The sequence below is a fragment of the Mauremys reevesii genome, linkage group 15 (genome assembly GCF_016161935.1).
Source record: "Mauremys reevesii isolate NIE-2019 linkage group 15, ASM1616193v1, whole genome shotgun sequence".
NCBI classification, from domain to species: Eukaryota; Metazoa; Chordata; order Testudines; family Geoemydidae; genus Mauremys; species Mauremys reevesii.
Window position 1 is genome coordinate 9,333,633 of NC_052637.1, and position 27,299 is coordinate 9,360,931.

The following is a 27,299-nucleotide window of genomic DNA, read 5'->3' on the forward strand; positions in this document are numbered from 1 at the left end:
CTTTATTTCTACTGCATTTCACTGTCATTGATCCCAATGATGGTCTGTCATGACTACGAACTGCAGGATTTAGCATCATTGTTTTTTCCATAAAAATTAAAAATTGCACTGACTAGAAAGAAGATAAATGACATTTGGACCTCATGCAGAAGGACTAATTATTCTCATTCTGGAACACTCACATTTAGGGTCAACCAATGCATACCCCCGTCAAAGTCATTAGGGTGCACAAAGTTATTATTTGGCATTTGGGTACTGATTGATGTTATTCTAGGTGGGTTGATAACGCTACCTCTTATTAATGTTCCCATTACAAGGCCCTATTTTCTGTTGCTTATAACTTTACCAAACTTCAACCATTGGGGCTGATATTTTCTATGCCAGGTGTCTGCCTCAAAACAGTTGAGACATTTCCAAGAATGAAGCAGGGGAAAATATATTGTTTTGCTCATTTTAAGCTCTAGTGAGACTTTGCTTTGGAGCAGGGGCTTGACATTTGGCATGAGGAGTCATTTTATAAAATAAAATATTTTTTTCTTAAAAAAATATAAACTAAAATAAAAATATAAAATGTAAATTATAGTCAAAATTGAAACAAAATGCTTCAATTTTATTGAAATGTAATGTTTGAATTGACCCCCAAATTTAAAAAAAAAATCATTTAATGGGAAATTTTGAAATTCAATTTTTCATTGCAATTTGGAATGAAAATAAATTTTGAAATCAAAGCCTATCCCATGAAATGCAAATGCTGGTTCTTGCCCAGCCCTTTCATAAAGCACTAAGATATTATAGTGATGAGCACTGTAGAAAAGCCTAAAATAAAATGTTTTTTTTTGTCTTCAGTGTAGGGTAGAACGGTGTGTAGTGAATAAGTCCTAGGGGTACATGGTGAAGAATGAGGAGAAAACCAAGTACTGAATAGTTGCTCACTAAGTCCATCTTGTGCACTGAGCCAGGGGTCCAGTGGAAAAAGGAATATGTGATTGTGCAGTTAAAGACTGCATTATATTTTCATTGAAGATAAACCAAACTAGGTCTCATTGGTGGACAATATAATGAGCGGATGGGCTAGTCCACCCATCTCCCCATTTTGTGGTCCTTAAAATTATGGGGGGGGTCAAACAGGGAGCAGACTCCTATGAGATTCCCAGGGGAAAGCTCAACAGGCTTCCCCCTCACTCTAAAGACCCTGTCCTTTGCTCATGAGCTCTGAGGAGCATTGATTCATCACACACCCAGACCACAGGTCACCAGTGTGCATGCCAGGACATCACTGCTGGACCACTGAGGACCACAGACTGATACACGTGAGATCCTGCTCTGGTTTCCATTCCCTTTCCACCCACACTATCTTCCTCTCTGTTGGCTTTTCACCTGATCCTGAGACCAAATGCACCATACATCATGAGCACTATGATCTGAGATGGCCCATCCAGCTCTGACCAGCATGAAAATGCTCAGTGAAGGTCGCTGTTAAGAAGAATTGCCAGACAGAATAAGAGACTCTCAGGGTTTGTCTACACAGTGCCTTAGTCTGCACTAGCAGGGCACAAATTCTAGTGCACACTAGCATGTTGTGCACTAACTGACCCACATGGACCCTGCTGGCATACACTAAAAGTTCCCTAGTGCGCATTAATATAGTACTGCTTGAAATGAAAATACATCAATGTACACTAGGAAGCTTGGAGTGTGCAACATGTTAGTACACAATGGAATATATAAACCTCTCCTGTGAACTACTGCACCTTGTAGACAAGATCTAACTGATAACCGTCTCTCTGAAAAGGGGGCTTGGATGAGTTTAAATTAAGTTTGTTTTACAGAACCACTCAATTTCAATATGTGTTATGTCTCATTCTGATTCTTTTCCCCTTGTGTATCCCAGTCAACACATTTCCAAACTAGCAAAAGAAGTAACAACAAACTGATTGAAAGAAAGAACAAACATAAAGATAGAGAGAAAGACAGAAGTAACAACAAATAATATGCTCACTAGATGGATAGACAGATTCTCTATTTGTTTTTCACTGTGACCTGTCAAATAGATAGATAGATAGATAGATAGATAGATGTTTCCTAAGGTAACCGCTGATTTGTGCTACTTTAGTTTACTATGTCCAAATTGAAATAAGACTGAAAATCTGAAAAAAACATGTCCATTTACAACCATTTACAATTTTTTCCTTAAAAGGCACCTCTGGAAGCCCCACATATATTTCATTGCAACAGCAGACTTACTGTGATGGTGCGTGTGAAATCCTCCCAGCTCTTTTCTCCTCCAACTCCAGACTCCTTTCAGTCATCTATCTATCTACCTATCTATCTATCATTGTATTAGGTGAAACTGTTCTCTCTTCACACTGAGGCTGACCTGCAGGAAAAATACTAAGACCTGTTGCTCTCTGCAGACAAGCTGTGTGTGGCTAACTCTGGTGCTGTTGGAAGGATATTTATCCATGCTGATTCCTAAGGGCCTTCAGGCACTCACTCCCTGGAGCACTGCACAGCACAGGATCAGAGGCCCAGAGGCCAACGTTATTTTCTGTCTGTATTGTACTTTCGTAAATGTTCCCAGAAACGGAAGTGATCACAGTGACAGAGAGGCAGTAGTGTATAGAGCAATGACTGTGATCCAAGGGCTAGGGGCACAGGACTGGTACTCAGGAGACCTGGTATCTAGTCCTGTCTTGGCCACTGACCTGCTGTATGACCTGCCACAAGCCACTTCTCCTCTCTATGTCTCAGTTTCCCCTCCCTTCCATTGTGTGTTTGGATTATACAGATGCATTTGTGAAGCATCTAGGAGACTGAGGCCTCTAGGTGTCAGGGTTATACAAAAAAGATTTCTTTTTCCATGTTAAATGATTCTGTATGTTTAAGCCCATAAACTTTTGACACTCAGCGTGTCCATGTCTGTGTATATCCCCTCTGCCCACACACACACACACACACACACACTCTATGTGAGGGAAATCAATAACAGGTAATTTTATAACATGCTCATAGTCACAGTTAGAGAGGGCTTATACCAAAAACATATTAAGTTGGGAATTTCTAAGGGGCTTGTATGTTAGGATTCCTGGGTTCTTCTGCCAGTGATCTGCTGGGTGAATTTAGGCAAGTCCCTTCAACTCAGGGTTTCTGTTTCCCTTCCCACCTTTGGCCTGTTTTGTCTATTTAGACTGTGAGCTCTTTGCATCTTATCTGGAACAATGGGGCCCAGATCTCAGGGCCAACTATCATACACATGTTTATTATTATTATCACTCAGAATTACATCATGGGAATATATTATCATTATTATTATTATTAATTAATAATAATTTTATTTTGCTTTGTTTCATAGACTCATAGGCCTAGTCTACACTGGGGGGGGGGGGTATCAATCTAAGTTACACAACTTCAGCTACATGAATAACGTAGCTGAAGTCGAGGTACTTACACCTATTCACCACGGTGTCTTCTCCGCAGTGAGTTGACTGCTGCCACTCCACCGTCGACTCTGCCTGCACCTCTCATGGCGCTGTAGTACAGGAGTCGATGGCAGAGCACTCTGGGGTCGATTTATAGTGTCTAGACTAGGCGGGATAAATCAACCCCCGCTGGATCGATTGCTGCCTGCCAATCCAGCGGGTAGTATAGACATATCCGTAGATTCCAAGGCTAGAAGGGAGCACTGTGTTCATCTAGTCAGACCTCCTGTATAACAAAGGGTTTTAAGCAAAGTAAGCAGTCATGGGATAAGAGGGAAGGTCCTCTCATGAATCAGTAACTGGTTAAACGACAGGAAACTAAGGGTAGGAATAAACAGTTATTTTTCAAAGTGGAGAGAGGTAAATAGTGGGATCCATCAAGGATCTGTACTGGGAGCAGTGCTGTTCAAATTATTCATAAATGATCTGGAAAAAGGGGTAAGCAGTAAGGTGGCAAAGTTACAGATGATACAAAATTACTCAGTCCAAAGGTGACTGTGAAGAGTTACAAAAAGTGATCTCACTAAACTTGGTGACTGGGCAACAAAATGGCAGCTAAAATTTAATGTTGATAAATGCAAAGTATTGCACATTGGAAAATATAATCCCAGCTATACATAAAAAAGGGTGTGGTCTAAATTCATAGTTACCACTCAAGAAAGAGATATTGGAGTCATCATGGATAGTTCCCTGAAAACATTCACTCAATATGCAGTGGCATTCATAATAAATAAATAAATAAATAACCAACCACAACAACAAACAAACAAAACAAAACAAAAAAAACTAACAGGAACCATTAGGAAAGGGGTAGATAATTAGACAGTAAATATCATAATGCCACTTTATAAATCCATGATATGCCCACACCTTGAATACTGTGAGCAGTTCTGGTCACCGCATCTCAAAAGAGATATATTAGAATTGGAATAGATACAGAAAAGGGAAATGGCAATTATTAAGGCCTATAAAATCATGAATGGTGTGGAGAAAATGAATAAGCAAGTGTTATTTACTCCTTCACATAACACAAGACTTAGGGGTCACTCGATGAAATTAATAGACTGCTGGTTTAAAACAAAGAAAAGGAAGTACTTTTACACACAATGCATAGTCTACCTGTGGAACTGATTGCCATGGGATGTTGTGAAGGCCAAAACTATAACTGGGTTGTAAAAAGACTAAGATATGTTTATGGAGGATAGGGCCATCAATGATTGTTAGTCCAGATGGTCAGGGATGCAACCCCATGCTCCAGGAGTCTCTAAACCTCTGACTGCCAGAAGCTAGGACAGGACAACTAGGAATGGGTCTCTCAAAATTGCCCTCTTCTGCTCATTCCCTCTGAAGCATCTGGCACTGGCCACTGTTAGTATACTGGGCTAGATGGACCATTGGTCTGACCCAGTCTGGCCTTTCTTATGTTCTCACAGACAAGTTAGATCATAAGATGTGGGGGTCAGACTGTGTCATATTTCCCTAGAATGTGGGAATCAGGCTGTGTTTCCATTTTAGTATTTTAGTATTGTAGATCTGTCCCCAAGTTTTTAGTATATTCCACATTCCTTAAAAGCTGCGGGCTTAACTGAAAACAGCTTAAATGTTCCTGTCTTCAACACTCAGATGCACGGCCCATTACAGGCACCAGCACAGCAAGCTAGTGCTTAGGGCAGCCCCAAAAGGGGGTGGCACATCCAGGTCTTCGGCAGCAATTCGGTGGCAGGTCCCTCAGTCCCCCTCAGAGGGAAGGACTGGCTGACAAATTGCTGCCAAAGAATGAAACGGCGCGGTAGAGCAGCCACTGAAGTGCCGCCGATTGCAGCTTTTTTTTTTCTCTTTGCCACTTGGTGTGGCAAGAAAGCTGGAGCCAGCCCTGCTCAGATGCCCAACTCCAAATGGGGTCCAATCTCCCAATAAATGTGTTTTACCCTATATAAAGCTTATACAGGGCAAACTTATAAATTGTCCACCCTCAATAACACACATAGGGAGATATGCACAGCTGTTTGGCCCCCTCCCCCAATATTAATACATACTTTGGATTAATTAATAAGTAAAGGGTGATTTTATTAAATAAAAAAGTAGGATTTAAGTGGTTCCAAGTAATAACAAGCAGAACAAAGTGAATTGTCAAGCAAAATAAAATAAAACATGACAGTAAACTGAGGGGAGAGGTAGATATGCAGGAAGGTAGGGATAGGGTCCAGAGTGACCTAGACAATTTGGAGGATTGGGCCAAAAGAAATCTGATGAGGATCAACTAGGACAAGTGCAGAGTCCTGCACTTAGGAAGGAAGAATCCCATGCACCGTTACAGACTGGGGAGTGATTGGCTAGGCAGCAGTTCTGCAGAAAAGGACCTAGGGGTTACAGTGGATGAGAAACTGGAAATGAATCAGCAGTGTGCCCTCGTTACCAAGAAGGCCAATGGCATATTGGGCTGTATTAGTATGAGCATTTCCAACAGATTGAGGGAAGTGATTATTCCCCTCTATTCGGCACTGGTGAGGCCACACCTGGAGTATTGTGTCCAGTTTTGTTCCCTCCACTACAGAAGGGACATGGACAAATTGGAGACAGTCCAGTAGAAGGCAACAAAAATGATTAGGGGGCTGGGGCACATGACTTATGAGGTGAAGCTGAAGGAACTGGGGTTATTTAGTCTGAAGACAAGAAGAGTAGGGGGGATTTGATAGCAGCCTTCACCTACCTGAAGGGGGTTCCAAAGAGGATGGAGCTGGGCTGTTCTCAGTGATGGCAGATGACAGAAGAAGAGGCAATGGTCTCAAGTTGCAGCGGGGGAGGTCTAGGTTAGATATTAGGAAACATTATTTCACTAGGAGGGTGGTGAAGCACTGGAATGGTTTACATAGGGAGGTGGTGGAATCTCCTTAGAGGTTTTAAGGCCTGGACTGACAAAGCCTTGGCTGGGATGATTTAGCTGATGTTGGTCCTGCTTTGAGCAGGGGATTGGACTAGAGGACCTCTTCCAACTCTAATCTTCTATGATTGTATGATTCTATGATATTATTGAGAGGGGAATCAGGTTCCTTCCTCTGTCATTCTGATCCTGACCAGTACCCTTGTCCTTCCTCCATTAGCAGGATACAATGTGCTGAGGGAAAAAAAATGTCCAGCTGAACCACCATGACTGAGTTCCTTCTCCAGGGATTCTCTGATGTTCAGAAGCTGCAGATTTTACACTTCATGTTGTTTCTAGTGTTTTATCTAGCATCCTGGATGAGGATCCTTCTCATCATATTCGTAGCCCTTGACCACCATCTTCACACCCTCATGTACTTTTTCTAATGAATTCGTCCATCCTACATCTCTTCCCCTTCTCTGTCAGTATCCCCAAATCCTTGGCCAGCTCCCTCTTAAAAACCAGATCCATTCCTTATTCTGGATGTGTCACCCTAGACTTTCTCTTCATCTTCTTCACTTCAGCAGCTGCAGCATTATTCCGCACCATGATGTATGAGGAATACATTGCCATCTGTCAACCACTGCTCTATGAGAGAGTAGTGAACAGGGCAGCTGGTGTCCAAATGGCAGCCAGTGACTGTATCAGTGGAATTCTCAATTCTGCACTGCACACAGGGAACATGGTGGCTCAGTTCTTCTGTGAAATTCCCCAACTACTCAAGCTCACCAGTTCTGACTCACATCTCAGTGAAGTAGGGATTCTTGCATTTGTTGCATACCTAGTCTTGAGATGCTTTGTTTTAATAACTGTGTCTCAATGTTCAAATCTTCAAAACAGTGCTGAGAATTCCCTCTGAGCAGGGCCGGCATAAAGCCTTCCTCACCTCACTGTGGTCTCCTTGTTTATTTGCCCTGACATCTTTGCCTACCTGAAAACCCACCTCCAGCCCTCCATTGGGTCTGGATCTCATGGTGCCTGTTCTATATTCCGTGGTGCCTCCAATGATGAATCCGATCATCTACAGCATACGGAACAAGGAAATCAAAGCCTATGACAGTGGCACTGATTCAATTAGCACACCAGGACACTGTCCCCTTGGATAGCACAAAGATGCCCCTCTTCTGACTTCTCCTTTTATACACTGATACACACAAGTGCCATATTACACTCCAGATGTTGTTAGTTACCACTCTAATCGTCATACCTGCTAGTCTGAACAAAACATCCTCATCCATTATCCTCTGTGGAAAATCATTGGATCAAGATGGAGCCAAAGTCTAGGATAGACAGATGCATCAGGAAGACGTACCCGGGAGCGTGAAGTGCTCTTAGTGCTGTGGAGAGTTGTTAAGGCTGCTCAGTGTTGCTGTTCTTATAGCCCTGATGTTAGCTGCATGAGCAGGGAATGCAGCTTGCTGATTCAGCAGACCTAGATATGTTTCTTAAAGAAAGATCACAGGCTTGGTTCGGTGACGACTTATTGTCAGCAAAGCATGTTACTAGCGCCCCACAGGAGCTAGAGGTGCACTAACACTTGTATGCCTATGACAGTGGCACTGATTCAATTAGCACACCAGGACACTGTCCCCTTGGCTAGCACAAAGATGCCCCTCTTATGACTTCTCCTTTTATACACTGATACACACAAGTGCCATATTACACTCCAGATGTTGTTAGTTACCACTCTAATCCTCATACCTGCTAGTCTGAATAAAACATCCTCATCCATTATCCTAATTTCATCAAGAATGTTCATTGCTATCACTGCATCACAACATACCAATGTGTATTTGAAATGATAAAAGTAAACACATGATCAGGGACCATTAGGAATCAGTAAGCAAACACTATTGCTCTATACAATTAGGTACAGCAATCCACAATTGACTCACTTCCTTATATGAATCCATACTATGAAACCACACCCCTCCATTCATAAGTGGTCATGTCATTCATAAATACATTGCATGGCAATCAACCTATAACCCCTCTCCAAGCACTCACCCCACCCCCAAATCAGTGAGCTCCATCCCTACCCCCCACAAGCACATTTGTAAAGGTACTATTCCCCCTCTTCGATTGGGCTGGGAAGTCCATGATATGGGAGCGCAAATCATCCCTGACTTCCGTTCCCTAGCTGCATCCGGCACCAGCTGTGGTAGGTGCACTGTCTGGCTGAGTGTACCAATTCAGCAACCCCTCACTGTCATAGATCCATTCAGAGGGAAATGGCTCACCTCTGGCTTCACAATGATTGTGAAGAGCACAGCAAGCCACAGTAATGTGGACAGCATTGACACTGACATACAAGTAGGTCTGTAGACATCTCCAATGGGATTTCCATCTGGCCAAAGCACATGCAGCGACCATGACACACCTGCTAAAAGTGTAATTAAACCTTTGTTTCCCAGGTACAATTGGGTACAATTTCAAAGCTGAGTCAAAATGAGTTATGCGGATAACCCCAGAATAACAGTGGGGACAGTAACTCCATTTATGACAATATCATTTGGTGTGAATAGTGTCCTAGCCTGTCCATGAAAGTAGACTCCTGATCAACGAAAAACTCTGGCATGATGAACTTTCCCTGTGCAATCCATGTTGACATTCATAAATCACCCTCTGGTGTTAAGCCCCTTCGTTTTCAGTTTAAACCTATTTATACCAAAAAAATCCAGGGTTTTACTAAAAGTAGTATTAATTTTTTTTTCCCAATTTTCACCCTACTTTTGTATCATTCAAAAAATAACTTGTTTTATTAGGAAAATACAACACATTGCATGAGATACATGTATTACGATAATACATTAGTCTGCATGTATATGCAAAGCTGCCTGTTCAAGTAAGGTTCTGTATTAAACTAGAAAGATACACACAATAAACAAACAGGCGCACATGCAAGTTCTGAAGTACATGCTCATCTGAACATACTGATGAATCTCACGCCCACCACGTACACATTTCAAGTTGTTAGCAGATAACAGTTTAAAGATCTGACACACTAAAATGGGAAGAAAATGAAAATCTGTATCAGAATATGTTTCAGAACACAAGGAAGTATTCAAAAGTAAAACAAACAAACAAACAAAAATAAACAGGGGAAAAGGATGAAGATGAGTCTATGTACTGCATATACTGTGTCATTAAAGTTGTAGGCTAAGAGTTCAAAGTCTACAACAAACAACTCTTTATTCAAATGAGAAGTTTTATTTGGAGGTTAGAGATGTACTGTTTTCTTAAACTCAGAGGGGCATTGAGTTTTGAGTTCTGTTTTAGTTCTGCAGAAAACCACATTGAATTCCATTCATCGAAGCTGAATACTTTTCCCCCTTGTCCGTCTGTCCACAGATATAAATCCAGACAGGTGCTCCTTGACGAGGGCAAACCATGAGTCCCTGTGCAGTTTGGAGTCCCCATTCTCTTGAAGACAGCAGTTACCTCAGGAATATCTTTAATGCCTGCCATGTTGTGGTACACCATATGCCTGATAGCCTCAGAAACCTCTCCACCACTTTACCAACAGTCAACTTTACAACACCAAACTGGTTATCAACGGATCTGTAGCAGTCTGGGGTAGCCAGCTTCCTGACAGCTATAGCAGCCTCCTTCTGAACCAGGATGGCCGCCCTCATTTGTGTGTCTTTATGCTGGAGGGTCAGGGCAAGATTCTCACAAAGCTCCACAAATGTAGGGGACAACTAGGAGTGTGTGGGCAGGGCCGGCTCCAGGCACCAGCGCATCAAGCAGGTGCTGGAGGTGGCCAACGGAAAGGGGCAGCATGTCTAGATCTTTGGCAGCAATTCGGTGGTGGGTCCCTTGGTCCCTCTTGGAGGGAAGGACCTACTGCTGAATTGCTGCCAAATAATGAAGAGGTGACGGTAGAGCTGCAGCCTAAGTGCTGATCATGGCTTTTTTTTCTTTTTGCCACTTTGGGCAGCAAAAACACTGGAGTCGGCCCTGTGTGTTGGCAGATGTTTTGTTTATTTTTTTCCCCCAGCCTTGAAGCAGGTTCTCTCGGGGTACTTGGGTGGATCATTCCATATTGTGATCTACTTTTCCAGTAGAGTGTCCTTGTTTAGTGAAGGGAGCTTTAAGTGTGTTAAAATGTGTATCATGGACTTTTCTCTTCTGTGATCCAGGGCACATTTAGTCACCTTTGGATCCTTGTGTGGATGACAGACCATTGGACAAATCTGGATCCCTTTGAAGTAAATGGTGGAATCCCAGTTGTCATGGTTACAGGGGTCTCCGCCTCATGCCTGCCCCCTCTTTTAGGGTGGAACTATCTGATTCTCCAACCCTGACATTGGGGTACAGCATCCTGTGCACCAAATGTGATTTGGTTTGTTACCTACAGTTCTTCCCCCCAGGAGCTGTGCCCAGGAGTAATTTGAGTAACCAGACAGCCTTCCCCAAACAAAGTATAGTTTATTTACCACAGCAGAAACAAAGCATAAAATAAGAGAAAATATTATATAGCAACTCCATGTCAGTCACACCGGAAATTTTAATGGGATCCACATTTGTCCCCATTGTTTAGAGTCAGGGTGAGAGTCTGTAGGGAACATTGAAAAACCTTCATCTTCAAAAAAGCTTTTCCACTATAGCAAGAATTATGCAAAATTGATTACACAATATTGAAATAGGGTGTACAAGTGTGGAAACTGAAGCACAGAGAGTTGAGAACAATTAGTTGCTTAGTGCTCCTGACATCCTCTCTATAGCCACTGGTGCCTGGCTGTCTTCATTATTGTTTAGTCATTTAGTCTGGGATGTTCAAAGGAATCCCTGTGGCGACTTTGGAAATCTCAGGCTTTTGGTTTTTTTTCTTCTGAAATTCAAGAGAAATGAAGGGCTTGGAAATTAGCAAGGCCCGGGATTAGAAAGGGGTTTATGTACCTAAAGATGGTGATAGGTGGCTATTGAGATTCACAATATCTCCTAAGCAGGTTAGGCACCTAACTCCCATTAACATTCAATGGGACTTAGCCACCTAGCTCGTTTAATAGCATTCATAAATCCCACTGGAAATCTGCCTCCATCTTTAGGTGCCTAACCCCCTAGGTAATCCTGGTCCACAGATAACACAGAAGCTGGGCTAGACTCAGTAAACCCTGGGGGAGAGTCTAGGGCCTGTGCCATTCCGGGGGTCAGCCTAGAGGATTAGAATTACCTCTTTTGGCTCTACGATCTGTGAATCTATGTTCTATAGGTTGTGGGCCTCTGCTTCTGAGCTGTTCAGGGCTCCAGAGAGTGAGTCCCACAAGCCCTTAGAAAATAGACATGGATAAACCACCTTCCTCAGCATTGGTCCTTTAGGCATAGCTCAGTGGTTTGAGCATTTGCCTGCTAAACTGAAGGTTATGAGTTTAATCTTTGAGGGGAGGAATTTAGGGATCTGGAGCAAAAATCTGTCTGGGGATTGGGTCTGCTTTGAGCAGGGGGTTGGACTAGATGACTTCCTGAGGTCCTTTCCAACCCTGATATTCTAAGTAGAGAAGGAACCAGGGAAGGGGCACAGAGAGAAGAAGTGACTGCATCCCAGTCACACAGCAGGTCACTGGCAATGCCAAGAATAGAACACAAGTCTCCAGACTTCTACTGACACTCACAGAACAGACATAAAATCACACAGGAAAAGAATACAACACAGAAGTGATTGAGTGACACATTACATAGATGTTCACAGATTCTAAGGCCAGAAGGAACCATTGTGATCAACCAGTCCATTTTAATGAAATCACATTTTCAAATGAGAATTTTTTTAATAGAAATATATTCCCAAAATGAAGTCAATGCAAGACACTGTTTTCAGTCAAACAGCAGAAGAGCTTGATTTACTGAAAGCAGAAACAGCAGAAAGAGCAAAGGGGCCAGATTAATAAAGGCATTTAGGTGCCTAGTGGGATTTCCAAAAACATCTAGGCCCCCATTGATTCCAATGAATTTTAGACACCTAGGTGCTTTTAAAAATCCCAATAAGTACCTTAATATCTTTGACAATCTGGCCCTAGGTGATGAAGTGCAGGTGTTTATAATGGCCATTGATACATTTATCTGTGGGTCCATTGACACAAGATCTTTGATTTCCATCAGAGATGTAATGTTTCCTCTGCCCAATGTCACAGCGGCCATTGATGGTGTGGGAAAAGAACAGCAAGGGCCATGGAATAGCTTGTGCCATATCACAAAGCATATGATGGGGCACAAATACAGTAAGGGTCAGAACTTCAAATGTACCTAATCCCCTAAGTAGCTTTCAAAATTCCCATTAATGAGGACTAGGCATCCAAATCACCTTCACAGCTTTTACCAAGGGATGGCATATTCTCCATCTCTTGAAATCTTCAAATCGAGACTGGATGTCTTTCCAGAATAAATGCTTTACTTTGACACAAGTTATTGGGCTCAGTAGAGGGGTAGCTCCATGAAATGTAGTGGCCTGTGATATGCAGGTGGTCAGAAGACACAGACTAAGTGATCAGATGGTCTCTTCTGACCATTAAACGGAACTAGGGTCCAAATCTCCTAGGGAACTTTGAAAATCCTAGCTTCAAATTTACTTTCACTGTCTTGTTACTTTGGTCCTGGGTTGAGAGCCCTGGAGAATGAAATCCTCCTTTCACCCATAAATCAAGTACTATCAGGGGAGCACATGTTTGTGCCCTTGCCCCACCCAATATATTTGACACCGAATCTGGAGGCACCACCTCCATGGAGAAGAGGAGACGTTTATCTAGGACAAGGACTGGGATTTCACAGAGGCCGAATGAGTTAAGCACAAGTTCCCATGGATTGACCCCTCTCACTCCATTAGGTCCTGGTCCACAAGAGCCGACATGATGTTCACTGTCAGACAATAAACCTGTCACCCATTGCCTCTGGGAGAGAATGCAGGAGAACCAGCTGCTTGGAACTGCAGGAGCTCTTTGAGAGGAGTGAGCATGGTGGGTCAAGGTAGAGCTGGACAGCATTTTTCCAAGCCATGGGCAGATTCATTTTCACTCAGCTAGAATAGTAGAAGCATCTGCCATGAACGGACTGAGGATACTATTTTCAGGTGGCGTTTCCTTGACCAGCTCTATCAATTTTAATTTCAATACACACCACTAATGCAATTAATGAGCGTGCAGCTGGCTCGGATAGTGGATGTCTGATATGATCTGGGCATAAATCGGCCCCTCATCACACTAGTGTGCCACTCTCTTGATAGGCCTCACTCCTCCTCTGCAGCAACGTGGCTGTAGGCCAACAGCTGTACCTCATTAATGCAGAAATAGAGCCTAAGTTGAGCTCATTTGAAGGTCACCATCTTGGCTGACACCTTGTGGTTGAACTAGAGACCTCCAGAGTCCCTGCTGCTTGAGCTAAACAGCCAGGCTCCCTGGTAGGGGTGTGACAGACTTACAAGCTCTTGGAATGGGGCATGGAGGGAATTTGAAACACACACAGACCAGTGGGTGGCATTTGTACGTATGAAACTGTGCAGCCACTTTATCTGAACTGGAGTCACCTCTCTCAGCCACGAGGACAGGACTCACAGACATTTCATCTAATCCAATGCCACTGTCTCTGTTTCAATTTATTCTCTGTCTGGTCCCTTTCTCCCTTCCCCTCCCACACAGGTACACGCAGTCACTCAGTCTCTCTCACTCCCCAATGTACACGTAACCCAGCCTAATACAATGTGCCTCTTCGTCCCCTTCTAGTGGTCAGATCTTGTATAGCAACTTATGAGTTTGCTATTGCCTGTGCACTTTGTCCTTTAGCACGGTCTACCAGGGATGTTAACATATAGTTATACATAATATTGTACAGCCCACAAACACACACACGCTACCAAACAGCCTACAAACACACTGCAGTGTCCCTTCCATATACAAACACACAACAGTGTTCAACCCACATACACATGCAAAACCACAGTAGTGTAGAGTCTAGATTTACATCACTATAATCAGAATACAGCTCTGAAGGCTTATCTGCCAAGTGAGAGACAACCAGTAACTTACAGAACTATGGTCATCAAGGAAATGGCATTCATAGATTCCAAGGCCAGAAGGAGTCACTGTGATCATGTGGTCTGACTTCCTGCAAAACACCGGTCATAGAACACCCCCAAAATAACTATTTTTGATCTACAGCATATTTTAAAAAATAATAATAATTTAACCTTGATTTAAAAATTGCCAGTGATGCAAAATCCATCACAATCCTTTGTAAACTGTTCCAATGATTGATTAACCTCACTGTTAAAAATTTCAACTAGAAAGAAGGACACCCCTCCTTTTAAATCTCTCTCTCTTGGACTACTGGCAAGGTACATACATCAGCACTCTGCCATTGAAGGTGTGATTATAAACAGGTAAGAATACCAAATCCGCTTATATGCTGATAGTTTTGTACCACTGAAGAATCCATCTCTTCAATCCCATCACTACTGAATGTAGTTGATATTTTTTGAAAGATCTCTACTTTTTGCATTAACTGAAATAAATCACAGGCAATGGATATATCCAAAAATCAGATTCTTCTCAGTGTCAGTGTTTTCCATATTGAATATGTAAGGCAATAAAATACTTAGTTGTTAAAATTTGTCCTCATCTTCCCAGAAATATTTCTATAAATATGGACTATCATATTAAATAAATTTCCAAGCTTATAGAGATGTGGTGTCTCCTCCCTCTAGCCTTACTGGGGAGAATAGAAATAGCCAAAATGAATATCTTGCCAACAATGACACATATCATTAGCTTATTGTCTTTCAAGGTCTTTCTCTCACTCTTTGCTTGAATAAATTGGCTTACCATACAATTTAGATGGGATTAAAAAAAAGTCACACTTGTCACACAAGATCATTAAAAAATCCTGGGCAACTGGAGGTTGCCAGATTTGTGTCTATGCATCTGAAGAATGCATCTGAAGAAGTGAGGATTTTTACCCATGAAATTTTTTTGCCCAAATAAATCTGTTAGTCTTTAAGGTGCCACCGGACTCCTGGTTATATTACCTAGCATTTCAAATGCATCCTATTGTAAGTTGGTTCCCCTCCAGTAGCTCTGTATACACACCAGACTTGTTTGAGATTAAAAAAAGCATAGTCATGCCATTTTGTTCCCTCACTTCTTTAATATACCTTAGGCTAACCACACCTTTAGGGACAAATCCAATCTTTGTATCTACATAGGGAATCCTGCAATGCATTAAGATGATTACAGCATCTCATCTTACTAATTATCTTCTCCTACCACTATAGGATATCCCGTGCCTCAATACCAAAATCAATTCCATGCTTAAGGCAATTTGGATAGAAAAAGGATTAACAAAAACTGAAGATACAATACAAGATGATCGACTGGCCTTCCATTACAAGTGTAACAAATATCAGCTATTGCTGTCTCACAGTTCTTTCCTTCAGTGGCTATGATGAATCATTCATGCAACGATTGGGGACGATCGGTCTGTTTCAACTCTTTCAGCTCTAGAAGAGCATGTTAAGATATATGTTGGTGCGGGGGGAGAGTCAATTTGTAGGAATTACTTATAGGTGGCTTAATGTTTTGCATTACCCTCTCAATTGGAGTCTCAATGAAAAATGGGAAAAAGAACTTAGCCTTATTATCACAACAGAAGCCTGGGAGGATATCTAGTTTAATGTGAGAGATACTTGCAGTTCTTTATCCTTGTGATTTTGCCGGAAGAAGATAGTAAACAGGTATATCTGGACTCTAGAACGTTTGTTTAAACCAACACTGGCAACACACAGTGAATGCTGGAGATGCAAACAGCCACATGCCAACCTTTTACACATCGTCTGCACTTGTCCAACAATGCATGTGTCCTGAACACCATATTTGGTGCTCTCTCAAAAACTGTAATTGTTGCTATCATTCCTTCTCCAACCTTGTGTATTGTAGGGGTGCTGGATGCACTGGTATTACTAGTTAACATTAAGAAATGGAATGCAGTAGCTATTTTAGTGTCCAAAAGAGTTATTTTGAGAAAATGAAAATCTGCAATTCCTCTGTCATACACAGAGTATCTTAGTGATCTCTCTACAACTGCATTAATGGGAAAAATGACTAATTTATTTATCTATTTAGTCACTTTCATAATTGATGACCTGAATGATCTCTATGGGTTCAGGGGTTTTTGTTTGTTTGTTTTTCTTTTGTTTTTTCCAAGTTTAACAAATAATGAACATTGAATGTTTTATCTATATTGTATTTCCCTCTTGTGCGTGTATTTATATGTTTTGTTTTGTTGTGTGTTTATATTTTATACAAAAACAATAAAAATAAAGTTAAAAATTGTATGCTTTATTTCCAGTCTGAATTTGTCTTCAACTTCCAGCCACTGGATCCTGGTGCAACTCTCTGCTAGACTGGAGAGCTCATTTTCAAATATTTGTTCTCTGTGTGTGTATTGGAGACTGTGATCAAGTCACCTCTTAACTGTCTCTTCCTTAAGCTAAATAGATCGAGCTCCTTGATATTAACATGTAGAGGTCAGATCCACAGTTTTTGTTAATTGGCATCATGGCATTGGACTCAGTGACCCCAGTTCCCACCTGGTGTAAAAAGATGTAGTTCCATTGAAGTTAAGAGGCCAGATCCTCAGGTGGAGTAAATTGGTTAATCTCTCTCAGTCAATGGCACTACACTGGTTTGTGGAGGTCAGAGTTGATGTTAGACTCTTCTCTTCCATATACCTGATTTTCACCAGTCTGACTTCTTTGACACCACTCCCATTTATGCACACAAGGGAAAGAAGCTCCTTGTTTTTAAGTGACACTGAAATGGGTATAAGTGGCAAAGCAGTTCAACAGGCATTGGTTTGGGACAGAATGAAAGCCTGATTCTTCCCTCCCACAAAATGCACACCAATTTAACTCCATTATTTGGCCAGAACTTCTGCTGGTGTAAATCAGCCCAAGTGCATTGATATCTGTGGAGTTAATTTAGATTTGCATTGGTGCAGTCAAGAGTAGAAACTGGTTCTTCTGTGTATAAATTGTGTTGTCATGGAGATAACTGGCATGGACCAAGAGAAAGAAAGCACAAAAATATTTGCAGACAGACAATTAATTCTTGGCGAATAACATTCACCTAGTCAGTCTTCTCAATGCAGCTTTGATCTCCTTGTTCCTCATGCTATAAATAACTGGATTCATCACTGGCGGTAACATGGAGTAGAGAAGAGCCACCACAAGATCCAGACCCAGTGTAGTACTAGAGCTGGGTTTCAGGTAGGCAAAGATGCAAGTGAAAACAAATAAAGAGACCACAATGAGGTGAGGAAGACAGGTGGAGAAGGCTTTATGGCGTCCTTGCTCAGAAGGGATTCTCAGCACTGCTTTGAAGATCTGAACGTAAGAAAAAGTTATTAAACCAAAGCAGCTTAAGCCTAAGCATGCACTAAAGGTGAGAACCTGAACTTCACTGAGGTATGAGTCAGAGCAGGTGAGCTTTAGTAGCTTGGGGATTTCGCAGAAGAACTGATCCACCATGTTCCCTCCACAAAAGGTTAATGCAAACGTGTTCGCAGTGTGCAGGGAAGAACTGAGACTACCACTGATCCAGGCACTGGCTGCCATTTGGACACAAGCTCTCCTGTTCATCACTCTCTCATAGTGCAGTGGTTGGCAGATGGCGACATATCGGTCGTATGCCATGACAGTAAGAAGGAAAAAATTTGTTGCTATCAAGAAAACCAGGAAAAAAACCTGTGCCACACATCCAGCATAGGAAATTGACCTAGTGTTGGTTAGAGAATTAGTCATTGATTTGGGGATGTTTACAGAGATGGAGCCAAGGTCTATGACAGACAGATTCATCAAGAAGAAGTACATGGGAGTGTGAAGGTGATGGTCAAGTGCTATAGCTGTTATGATGAGAAGATTCTCCATCAGTGCTGCCAGGTAAATTACTAAGAACAGTATGAAGTATAAAATCTGCACCTCTGGAACATCAGAGAACCCCAGGAGAAGGAATGTGGTCACGGTGGTTCGGTTGGACATTTTCTTTCTCAGTACATTATGAGCTGCCTGTAGAGGGAAGGACAAGGACAATGGTCAGTTATAGACTAGTAAAATACCTTTCCTCTTGTGTAAAACACCATAATTTCCTTGAGTTAAACTCAGATCCTTATTTCATGAAGATTGATGTTATCTGGGAATGAGGGTGAGGGAACAGTCCCATTGACTCCAGTGGAGTTACTCTTGACTACATTAGGCTGAGTGAGAGACAGAGGATAATCCCACTGACTGAATGGGATTACTCTTGATTTACACCAAGGGCTGGTCCACACTAAGAAGGGGGGTTGAACTAGGGTACGCAAATTCAGCTACGTGAATAGCGTAGCTGAATTCGAAGTACCCTAGTTCGAACTACTCACCCGTCCAGACGCCGCGGAATCAAAGTCCGCGGCTCCAAGGTCGACTCTGCCACCGCCGTTTGCAGTGGTGGAGTACTGGAGTCGACCGGAGCGCGTGGGGAGTTTGAACTATCGCATCCAGATTAGACGCGATAGTTCGAACTCCGAGAAGTGGAACTCACCGCGTCGACCCGGCAGGTAAGTGTAGACTAGCCCCAAGATGAAAGAAATTATAATCAGGACCAATTACTTTGTAGGTCCTTGTATAACTTTTTCATTCAAAGATGTGTAAATCTTATCTTCATTTTACAGAAGGGAAACTGCAGACCAGACAGCTAGATTCTGCTGTCAGGCACATCAGTGTAAATCTGGAGCAATTTCATTGAAAGCCGTGAAATTACTCTGCATTTACACTGCTGTAAATGGGAGTAACATCTCCCTCAGAGGTGAAAGGGCTCACTCATGGTCACATGATGACTCAGCTATAGAGTCAGGAACACAACCAGGAAGAGTCCCGAAACCCAGTTGGCTGTTCTAGTCATGACCCATCACTCACAACCAAAAACAGAATAAAAGAACCCCAGAGTTCTGACTGGTCTCCCACTTCTCTAACCTGCTAAACCCCACTCCTTCCCAGACCTAGGAATAGAACCCAGAAGTCCTGGGTCTGTACCCTTCCCTAATCACAAGATCAGCTCTTAGCTGAGAGTTAGGAATAGAACACAAGAGCCTTGACTCCAGCCCCCATAATCACTATACCATGCTGTATCGCTGTTTAAAAATGTTGCAACACGGGATAGAATGCTCATTAGCATTAGCATTAGCATTAGCATTAGCATTAGAACTGCTGCAAGATCAAGATCCAGTGACGATCAGGACACCATGTAGCTGGGCTCTCTTTATTTGTACTGCATTTCACTGCCATTGATCCCAATGATGGTCTGTCATGAGTATGAACTGCAGGATTTAGCATCATAGTTTTTTCAATTAAAAATTAAAAATTGCATTGACTAGGAAGAAAATAAATGACATTTGGATCTCATGAAGAAGGACAATTGATTTCTCATTCTGGAACACACACATTTAGGGTCAACCAATGCATACCCCCGTCAAAATCATTAGGGTGCACAAAATTATTATTTGTCATTTGGGTACTGATTGATGTTATTCTAGGTGGGTTGATAACAATACCTCTTATTAATGTTCCCATTACAAGGCCCTATTTTCTGTTGCTTATAACTTTACCAAACTTCAACCATTGGGGCTGATATTTTCTATGCCAGGTGTCTGCCTCAAAACAGTTGAGACATTTCCAAGAATGAAGCAGGGGAAAATATATTGTTTTGCTCAAGTTAAGCTCTAGAGAGACTATACTTTGGAGCAAGGACTTGACATTTGGCATGAGGAGTCATTTTATAAAATAAAATATTTATTCTTAAAAAATATAAACTAAAATAAAAATAATCTAAAATGACAAAAATATAGTCAAAATTGAAATAAAATGCTTCAATTTTATTGAAATGTAATTTTTGAATTGACCCCCAAATTAAAAGAAAAATCATTTCATGGGAAATTTTGAAATTCAGTTTTTATTACAACTTAAATGAAAATACATTGTGAAATCACAGCCTATCCCATGAACTGGACACGCGGGTTCTTGCCCAGCCCTTTCATGAAGCACTCAGATATTATAGTGATGAGCACCATATAAAAGCCCAAGATAAGATGGATTATTTTGTCTTCAGAGCATGGTAGAACAGTGTGCAGTGAATAAGACTTGGGGTACACGGTGAAGAATGAGGAGAAAACAAAGTACTGAATAGTTGCTCACTAAGTCCATCCTGTGCACTGCATAAGCCAGGGGTCCAGTGGAAAAAGCAATATGTGATTGTGCAATTAAAGACTGCATTATAATTCATTGACGATAAACCAAATTAGGTCTAATTGGTGGACAATATAATGAGCAGATGGCCTAGTCTGCCCATCACCCCCTTTTGTGGATCTTAAAATGTTGGGGGGGGCAGGGTGTCAAACAGGGAGCAGACTCCTGTGAGATTCTCAGGTGAAATCTCGACAGGCTTCCCCTTCACTCTGGAGAGTCTGTCCTTTGCTCATGAGCCCTGAGAATCATTGATTCATCCCACACCCAGACCACAGGTCACTAGTGTGCATGCCTGGATGTCACTGCTGGACCACTGAGGACCACAGACTGATAGACGTGAGATCCTGCTCTGGTTTCCATTCCCTTTCCACCTCCAATATCTTCCTCCCTGTTGGCTTTTCACTTGATCCTGAGACCAACTGCACCATACAGCATGAGCTATGTCCAAATTGAAATAAAACTGAAAATCTGAAAAAAATACATATTGTCCATTTACAACCATTTACAATTTTTTCCTTAAAAGGCACCTCTGGAAGCCCCACATATATTTCATTGCAACAGCAGACTTACTGTGCCAGTGTGTGAAATCCTCCCAGCTCTTCTCTCCTCCATCTCCAGAGTCCTTTCAGTTATCTATCTATCTATCTATCTATCTATCTATCTATCTATCTATCTATCTATCTATCTATCGTTGTATTAGGAGAAACTGTTCTCTCCTCACACTGAGGCTGACCTGCCGGAAAAATACTAAGACCTGTTGCTCTCTGCAGACGAGCTGTGTGTGGCTAACTCTGGTGCTCTTGGAAGGATATTTATTGATGCCGATTCCTAAGGGCTTTCAGGCACTCACTCCCTGGAGCCCTGCACAGCACAGGATCAGAAGTCCAGAAGCCAACGTTACTTTCTGTCTGTATTGCACTTTCGTAAATGTTGCCAGAAATGGAAGTGATCACAGTGACAGAGAGGCAGAATTTGAGGATGTGACCATACACTTCCCAGCTTATGGCTGCCTTTGCTGCTTAGCTGAAGAACCACGCCTCAGACTGTCACAGTAAAAGAAGTCCATTACACAGACAGACAGTATTTTTTTAATTCTTTCTTTTATACCTTTATAACTAGCTTAGTCATAAGAATACACTTAAATTCTTAAAGTATAAGCCTTTGCAGACAGGCCTGAATATCTATACCCTAACAATTATTAATTATTATTAGTAGTAGTTTTATTTTGTTTTGTTTCATAGACTCAGAGGTTTCAAGGCTAGAAGGGAGCACTGTGTTCATCTAGTCAGACGTCCTGTATAACAAAGGATTTTAAGCAAAGTAAGCAGTCATGGGAAGGTCCTCTCATGGATCAGTAATTGGTTAAAAGACAGGAAACTAAGGGTATGAATAACCAATCAGTTTTCAAAGTGGAGAGAGGTAAATAGTGGGACCCATTAAGGATCTGTACTGTGTGCAGTGCTGTTCACTCAAAAGCTGCTATACAAGGTCTGACCACTAGAAGGGGATGAGGAGGCACATTGTGTTAGGCTGGGTTACCTGTACACTGGGGAGTGTGAGCGACTGAGTGACAGTGTGTACCTGTGTGGGAAGGGAAGGGAGAAAGGGACCAGACAGAGAATAAACTGAAACAGAGGCAGTGGCATTGGATTAGTTCAAATGTCTGTGAGGCCCTGTCCTCATGGCTGAGAGAGGTGACTCCAGTTCAGATAAAGTGGCTGCACACTGTCACACGTACAAATGCCACCCACTGGTCTGTGTGTTTCAAATTCCCTCCGTGCCCAATTCCAAGAGACTGTAAGTCTGTCACACCCCTACCAGGGAGCCTGGCTGTTTAGCTCAAGCTGCAGGGACTCAAACCCTTAGCTCTGGAGGTCTCTAGTTCAACCTCAAGGTGTCAGCCAAGATGGTGACTATCATATGATCTCAATTTAGGCACTATTTCTGCATTAATGAGGTACATTTTTGGCCTTCCACCACCTGCTGCAGAGTAGGAGTGAGGTCTATCAGGGGAGTGACACACTAGTGTGATGAGGGGCCAATTTATGCCCACATCAAATCTTCAAAGCAGTGCTGAGAATCCCCTCTGAGCAGGGCCAGCATAAAGCCTTCTCCACCTGCCTTCCTCACTTCAGTGTGCTCTCTTTGTTTATTTGCCCTGACATCTTTGCCTACCTGAAAACCAACCTCCAGCCCTCCATTGGGTCTGGATCTCATGGTGTCTGTTCTCTATTCCGTGATCCCTCTAATGATGAATCTGATCATCTACAGCATAAGGAATAAGGAGATCAAAGCTGCTTTGTGGAAAATCAGAGCATTGGAAGGGACCTCAGAAGGTCATCTAGTCCAACCCTCTGCTCAAAGCAGGGCCAATCCCCAGACAGACTTTTTACCCAAATCCCTTCCTCAAGGACTGAATTTGCAACCCTGGGTTTAATAAGCCAATACTCAAACCACTGAGCTATCCCTCCCCACAATCCAAATGATTGGATCAAGATGGAGCCAAGGTCTAGGATGGACAGATTCATCAGGAAGACGTACCTGGGAGTGTTAGTGCTGTGGAGAGTTGATAAGGCTGCTTGGTGTTGCTGTTCTTGTAGCTCATATGTCACTGCATGAGAGGGAATGCAGCTTGCTGATTCGGCAGACCTTGATGTTGTTCATAAAGAAGGACCACAGGCTTGATTCGGCGACAAAGGCCCTGGGCCTGGTTTATTATCAGCAAAGCATCTTACTAGTGCCCCACAGGAGCTAGAGGTGCACTAACACATGTATGCCTGTGCCAATGGTACTGGTTCAGTCAGTACACCAGGATGCTGTCCCCTCAGCTAACACAAAGATGCCCCTCTTATAACTTTTCCTTTCATACACTTATACACACAAGTGCCGTATTACACTCCAGAAGTTGTTAGTTACCACCCTAATCCTCATACCTGCTAGTCTGAGCAAAACATTCTCATCCATTATCCTGTCATCCCCTCTTTATCTTTACGAGAGGTCGGTGTGTTCTTGTACCATGTCTTAGGAATGCATTTACGCAGTTACTTGAGAGGGCTGAGTCTTTTTGTACCATCGTCTCTGGTCAGGAATGTGATTACTTGGTTAGCTGACACCTAGTGTGTTACTATTCTGCCAAGCCCAGGCCTACTTTGGTTCACCCCATCAAGTACGCCTAGGGCTCCACCAAGGCCTACACACGGTGGTGACACCCTTGATGAACCTGTTCATCTACAGCCTGAGGACCAAGAAGGTCAAAGAGGGCCTCAGGAGGAAGCTGTATATTTCCTTAAGGAACCTCTGGGCACTTGACTGTGTTTCTAAGACAGGAATTATATAAAAGTCAAGGTGTAAAATGTTCTAAACCATCTAAGTGACTTAGAAGCCAAAGTCCCATTTTTAAAAGTGTCAAGAATTTTGCCCAGTGGCAGTGAGAGGAGAAGGATCTATGTGTGTGTTTGTGTGTGTGTGTGAGAGAGAGAGATAGAGAGAGAGAGTGAGAGAAGACAGTATACACTCAGGAGGTCGCTAGAAAAGCTTTGACCAAATAGCTATACCAGCAAACCTTCCTAGTGTAAATGCAGCTTATGCAGCTGGTAGAACTGTGTTTACCCTCAATAATACCCAGTATAGAAATGTCACCCCTCACTGTCATTGCTAAAATGGCAAAACTGACCAATGTAGATCTAGACTTTGTCTGTTTGTTTGTGAGATTCCATTATAAGTGCCCATTTCTGAGTCTTTGATTTGACTGTGTATCTGCTAGTGAATAAATGTGCATGAATGTGTGTGTTTCTGTCAGTGTAACTTATTCTGAGTGTGTTCCTGAGGGTAACCAACATGCATGTGAGTTTTACATTCCTGTGTGTGTCTTTGTGAATGTACGTGATGTGAATGTGCATTAGTGAATGTATAATGCCATGTATGTGTTAGGGCAGCATATTCTGTTTGTTATGAGTGGTCATTATTGTGTGTAAAAGCAACAAAGAAACCTGTGGCACCTTATAGACTAACATGCTAACATGAGCTTTCATGGGTGAATACCCACTTCTTCGGATGCAAGTAGTGGAAATTTCCAGGGTCAGGTATATATAAGCAAGCAAGAAGCAAGCTAGAGATAACGAGGTTAGATCAATCAGGGAGGATGAGGCCCTGTTTCACACCTCAACTGCTAGAACAGGGCCTGGTCCCCAGTCTCTGATCCCTCTCCATCCCTGCTAGGTTTCCTATCGGCCCCAGGCTTACTGGCTATATACTCACCAGCCACTTTACCAGCAGGGTGAACATGTCTCACATTTATGTCTATTAAACCATGATTTTACAACCTTAGAATCTTCAATGGGTATTGAAATGGGACGGTGGTGTTAAGCAATGAGAAACTGAAACACAGGAACAAGAATAAAGCTAGGCATCATGGCACCGATTTTAGCTAATGTAAACTGCCATAGCTCCATAGCACTATGACCAATTTACACCAGCTGGGGATCTGGCCTCATTGATTCCAAAGGAGCTATGGATGATTTTCCCCAGCTCGGGGATCTACTGCATTGACTCCAAAGGAGTGACATCTATTTGCATCAGAAAGGAATCTGGCCCACTGACTCCAATGGAGTCACATTGATTTACACCACCTGGGAAGCTGACCTTTCATAATTACTCAATCTATCTGATGTATCAGAAAACAGTGTGAATTAAACATTTTTTTGAAAAATTTCATGTAACATTGCATCTTCAGCCTAATGAGGCTTTTGTTTTAGTGTTGTGTGCAGTAAGAAAAAGATGTCATTGCAAAGAAAGAAAGAAAGAAAGAAAGAAAGATCCAGCTATTCCTCCTAACAGAAGTTAAAGATCATATATGTGAAATCTCCAGCACACTGAAATTCCCCCAGTCTCTATCTGTATGGGAGAAATTTTGTTCCATAACAATAGTTACACTCTAATAATTAATCCCAATGGACAAAGCGCTAAAAATCATGCAATAATATAAATTTGACTTTTTCTTTCTCTCTTCATTCACACAAAAAAAAAAAAAAATTTGAAACTGTGTAATGGATCCAGCTCAGCTGGTCAGCATATTATCATATTATTATTATCAATGGTCCAGACCCTAGTGGGTGCAGCCCTAGTTACTATGAACTAAGTTGTACCAATTAACACCAGTTCTTAACCTGGACCTTAGTTTTTCGTGTTTGCTTCTGAGTACCTGCTTCAAACTCCCAGGGCAGCCTGAGCTGTGGGTTCCTCCAGTGGCTACACCCCAAGAGCCGCTAATGCAATGAAGGAGGGAAAAAAACAGACAAACGACAACTCTGCTCCCCCAGAAGTAACTATGTGGCATTAATGAAGGAACAGGCTATTGCAGGCCAGCTGAGTTTCTAGCTATTATAGCAGCAAAGAGTCTTGTGGCACCTTATAGACTAACAGACGTTTTGGAGCATGAGCTTTCGTGGGTGAATACCCACTTTGTCGGATGCATGTCAAGTGGGTATTCACCCACGAAAGCTCATGCTCCAAAACATCTGACAGTCTATAAGGTGCCACAAGACTCTTTGCTGCTTTTACAGATCCAGACTAACACGGTACCCCTCTGATACTTAGCTGTAATAGGTCACATGTATGTGCTTCAAATGAGTATTTCGTTCTGCAGACCCTTTGGGACACACTCATGTTCTCAGCCCTGCCTTGTTTTTAGCCAAGGGTCTTTCCAGGGATGCTGCCATCGCATGAGATCCAGGGTGTTTGTTATTCCCTCTGTTAGGGTCAGCTCGGCAGGTTGTCTAGCTGGTTTGCTCCAAAGGTGAGATCAGAGCAGGGCTCACAGCCCTGGAGACCAGATTCAGCTATTTAGCCCTGGGCCGGTACATCCTATGCTGTGACCATGTCTGTCTCCTGCACAAGCCAGGATCAGCTCTATCGCTGGGTAGGGCTTTCAGTCCTGATCCGATTTAGTCCGCTGCCTCTCGCCCAAGCCTCCCCAAGGAGCGCAGCAGGGAGCCCCCACCTGTGGGGTGGATCTCTATCTGCTTGGTACTGCAGAGGGAAATCCAGCTAAGGGACATTGAAATGGCTGTTGGATAATACAGTGATGGGTACATGATAGCTACTGACCAAGCAATCCTGACGCTAGAGAATCAAATGCACCACAAGCTGGGACAAATTCCACCAAAACCAGAACTGTAAGTGTCCTTTTTCAATTAAATATGTTTGGGGTTAGTACACAGGAGAAATTTAAGAAGCTAAATATGAATTTCCATCTGAAGTCTCAGAATTTTACTACGAGTTTAATCAAATATCTATGGTTGGTAAGATTTGTATTTTCCCCCTGGAAAAAATTGAATTTTCACTGAAAACCTGTTTGTTTTTTTCAATTTCTGGCAATCAAACGTTTTCAGCTGAAAACTTCTCACAGAGTTATCTGATAAGACATAGAAGTAACTGAACACTGCTACTAGCCTTTAATTACACAGAGATGGAATCCAACTGGTATGTGTTGCTATAAATCAATTTGTAAGCAAGTAGCGGGGTGTCTATGTGGTGTTGGGGTGGACTCATGACAACAGTTTGCCTCTTAGGAGGCTGGGTGAGTCTATGGTGTTTTTCTTTGAAAGGTGGGAATCAGGGTGTGTTGGCTTACTAAAAT

General features: G+C 42.3%; 1 protein-coding gene across 1 annotated transcript; it reads right to left on the minus strand.

Annotated features, from left to right (window-relative positions):
- Positions 1–17,509: 17,509 nt before the first annotated feature.
- On the minus strand, positions 17,510–18,424 carry LOC120383573 (olfactory receptor 14A16-like). The gene has a single exon (XM_039501727.1). The coding sequence runs from the start codon at positions 18,422–18,424 to the stop codon at positions 17,510–17,512; it is 915 nt and encodes a 304-aa protein (XP_039357661.1).
- Between the last annotated feature and the right edge of the window lie 8,875 nt (positions 18,425–27,299).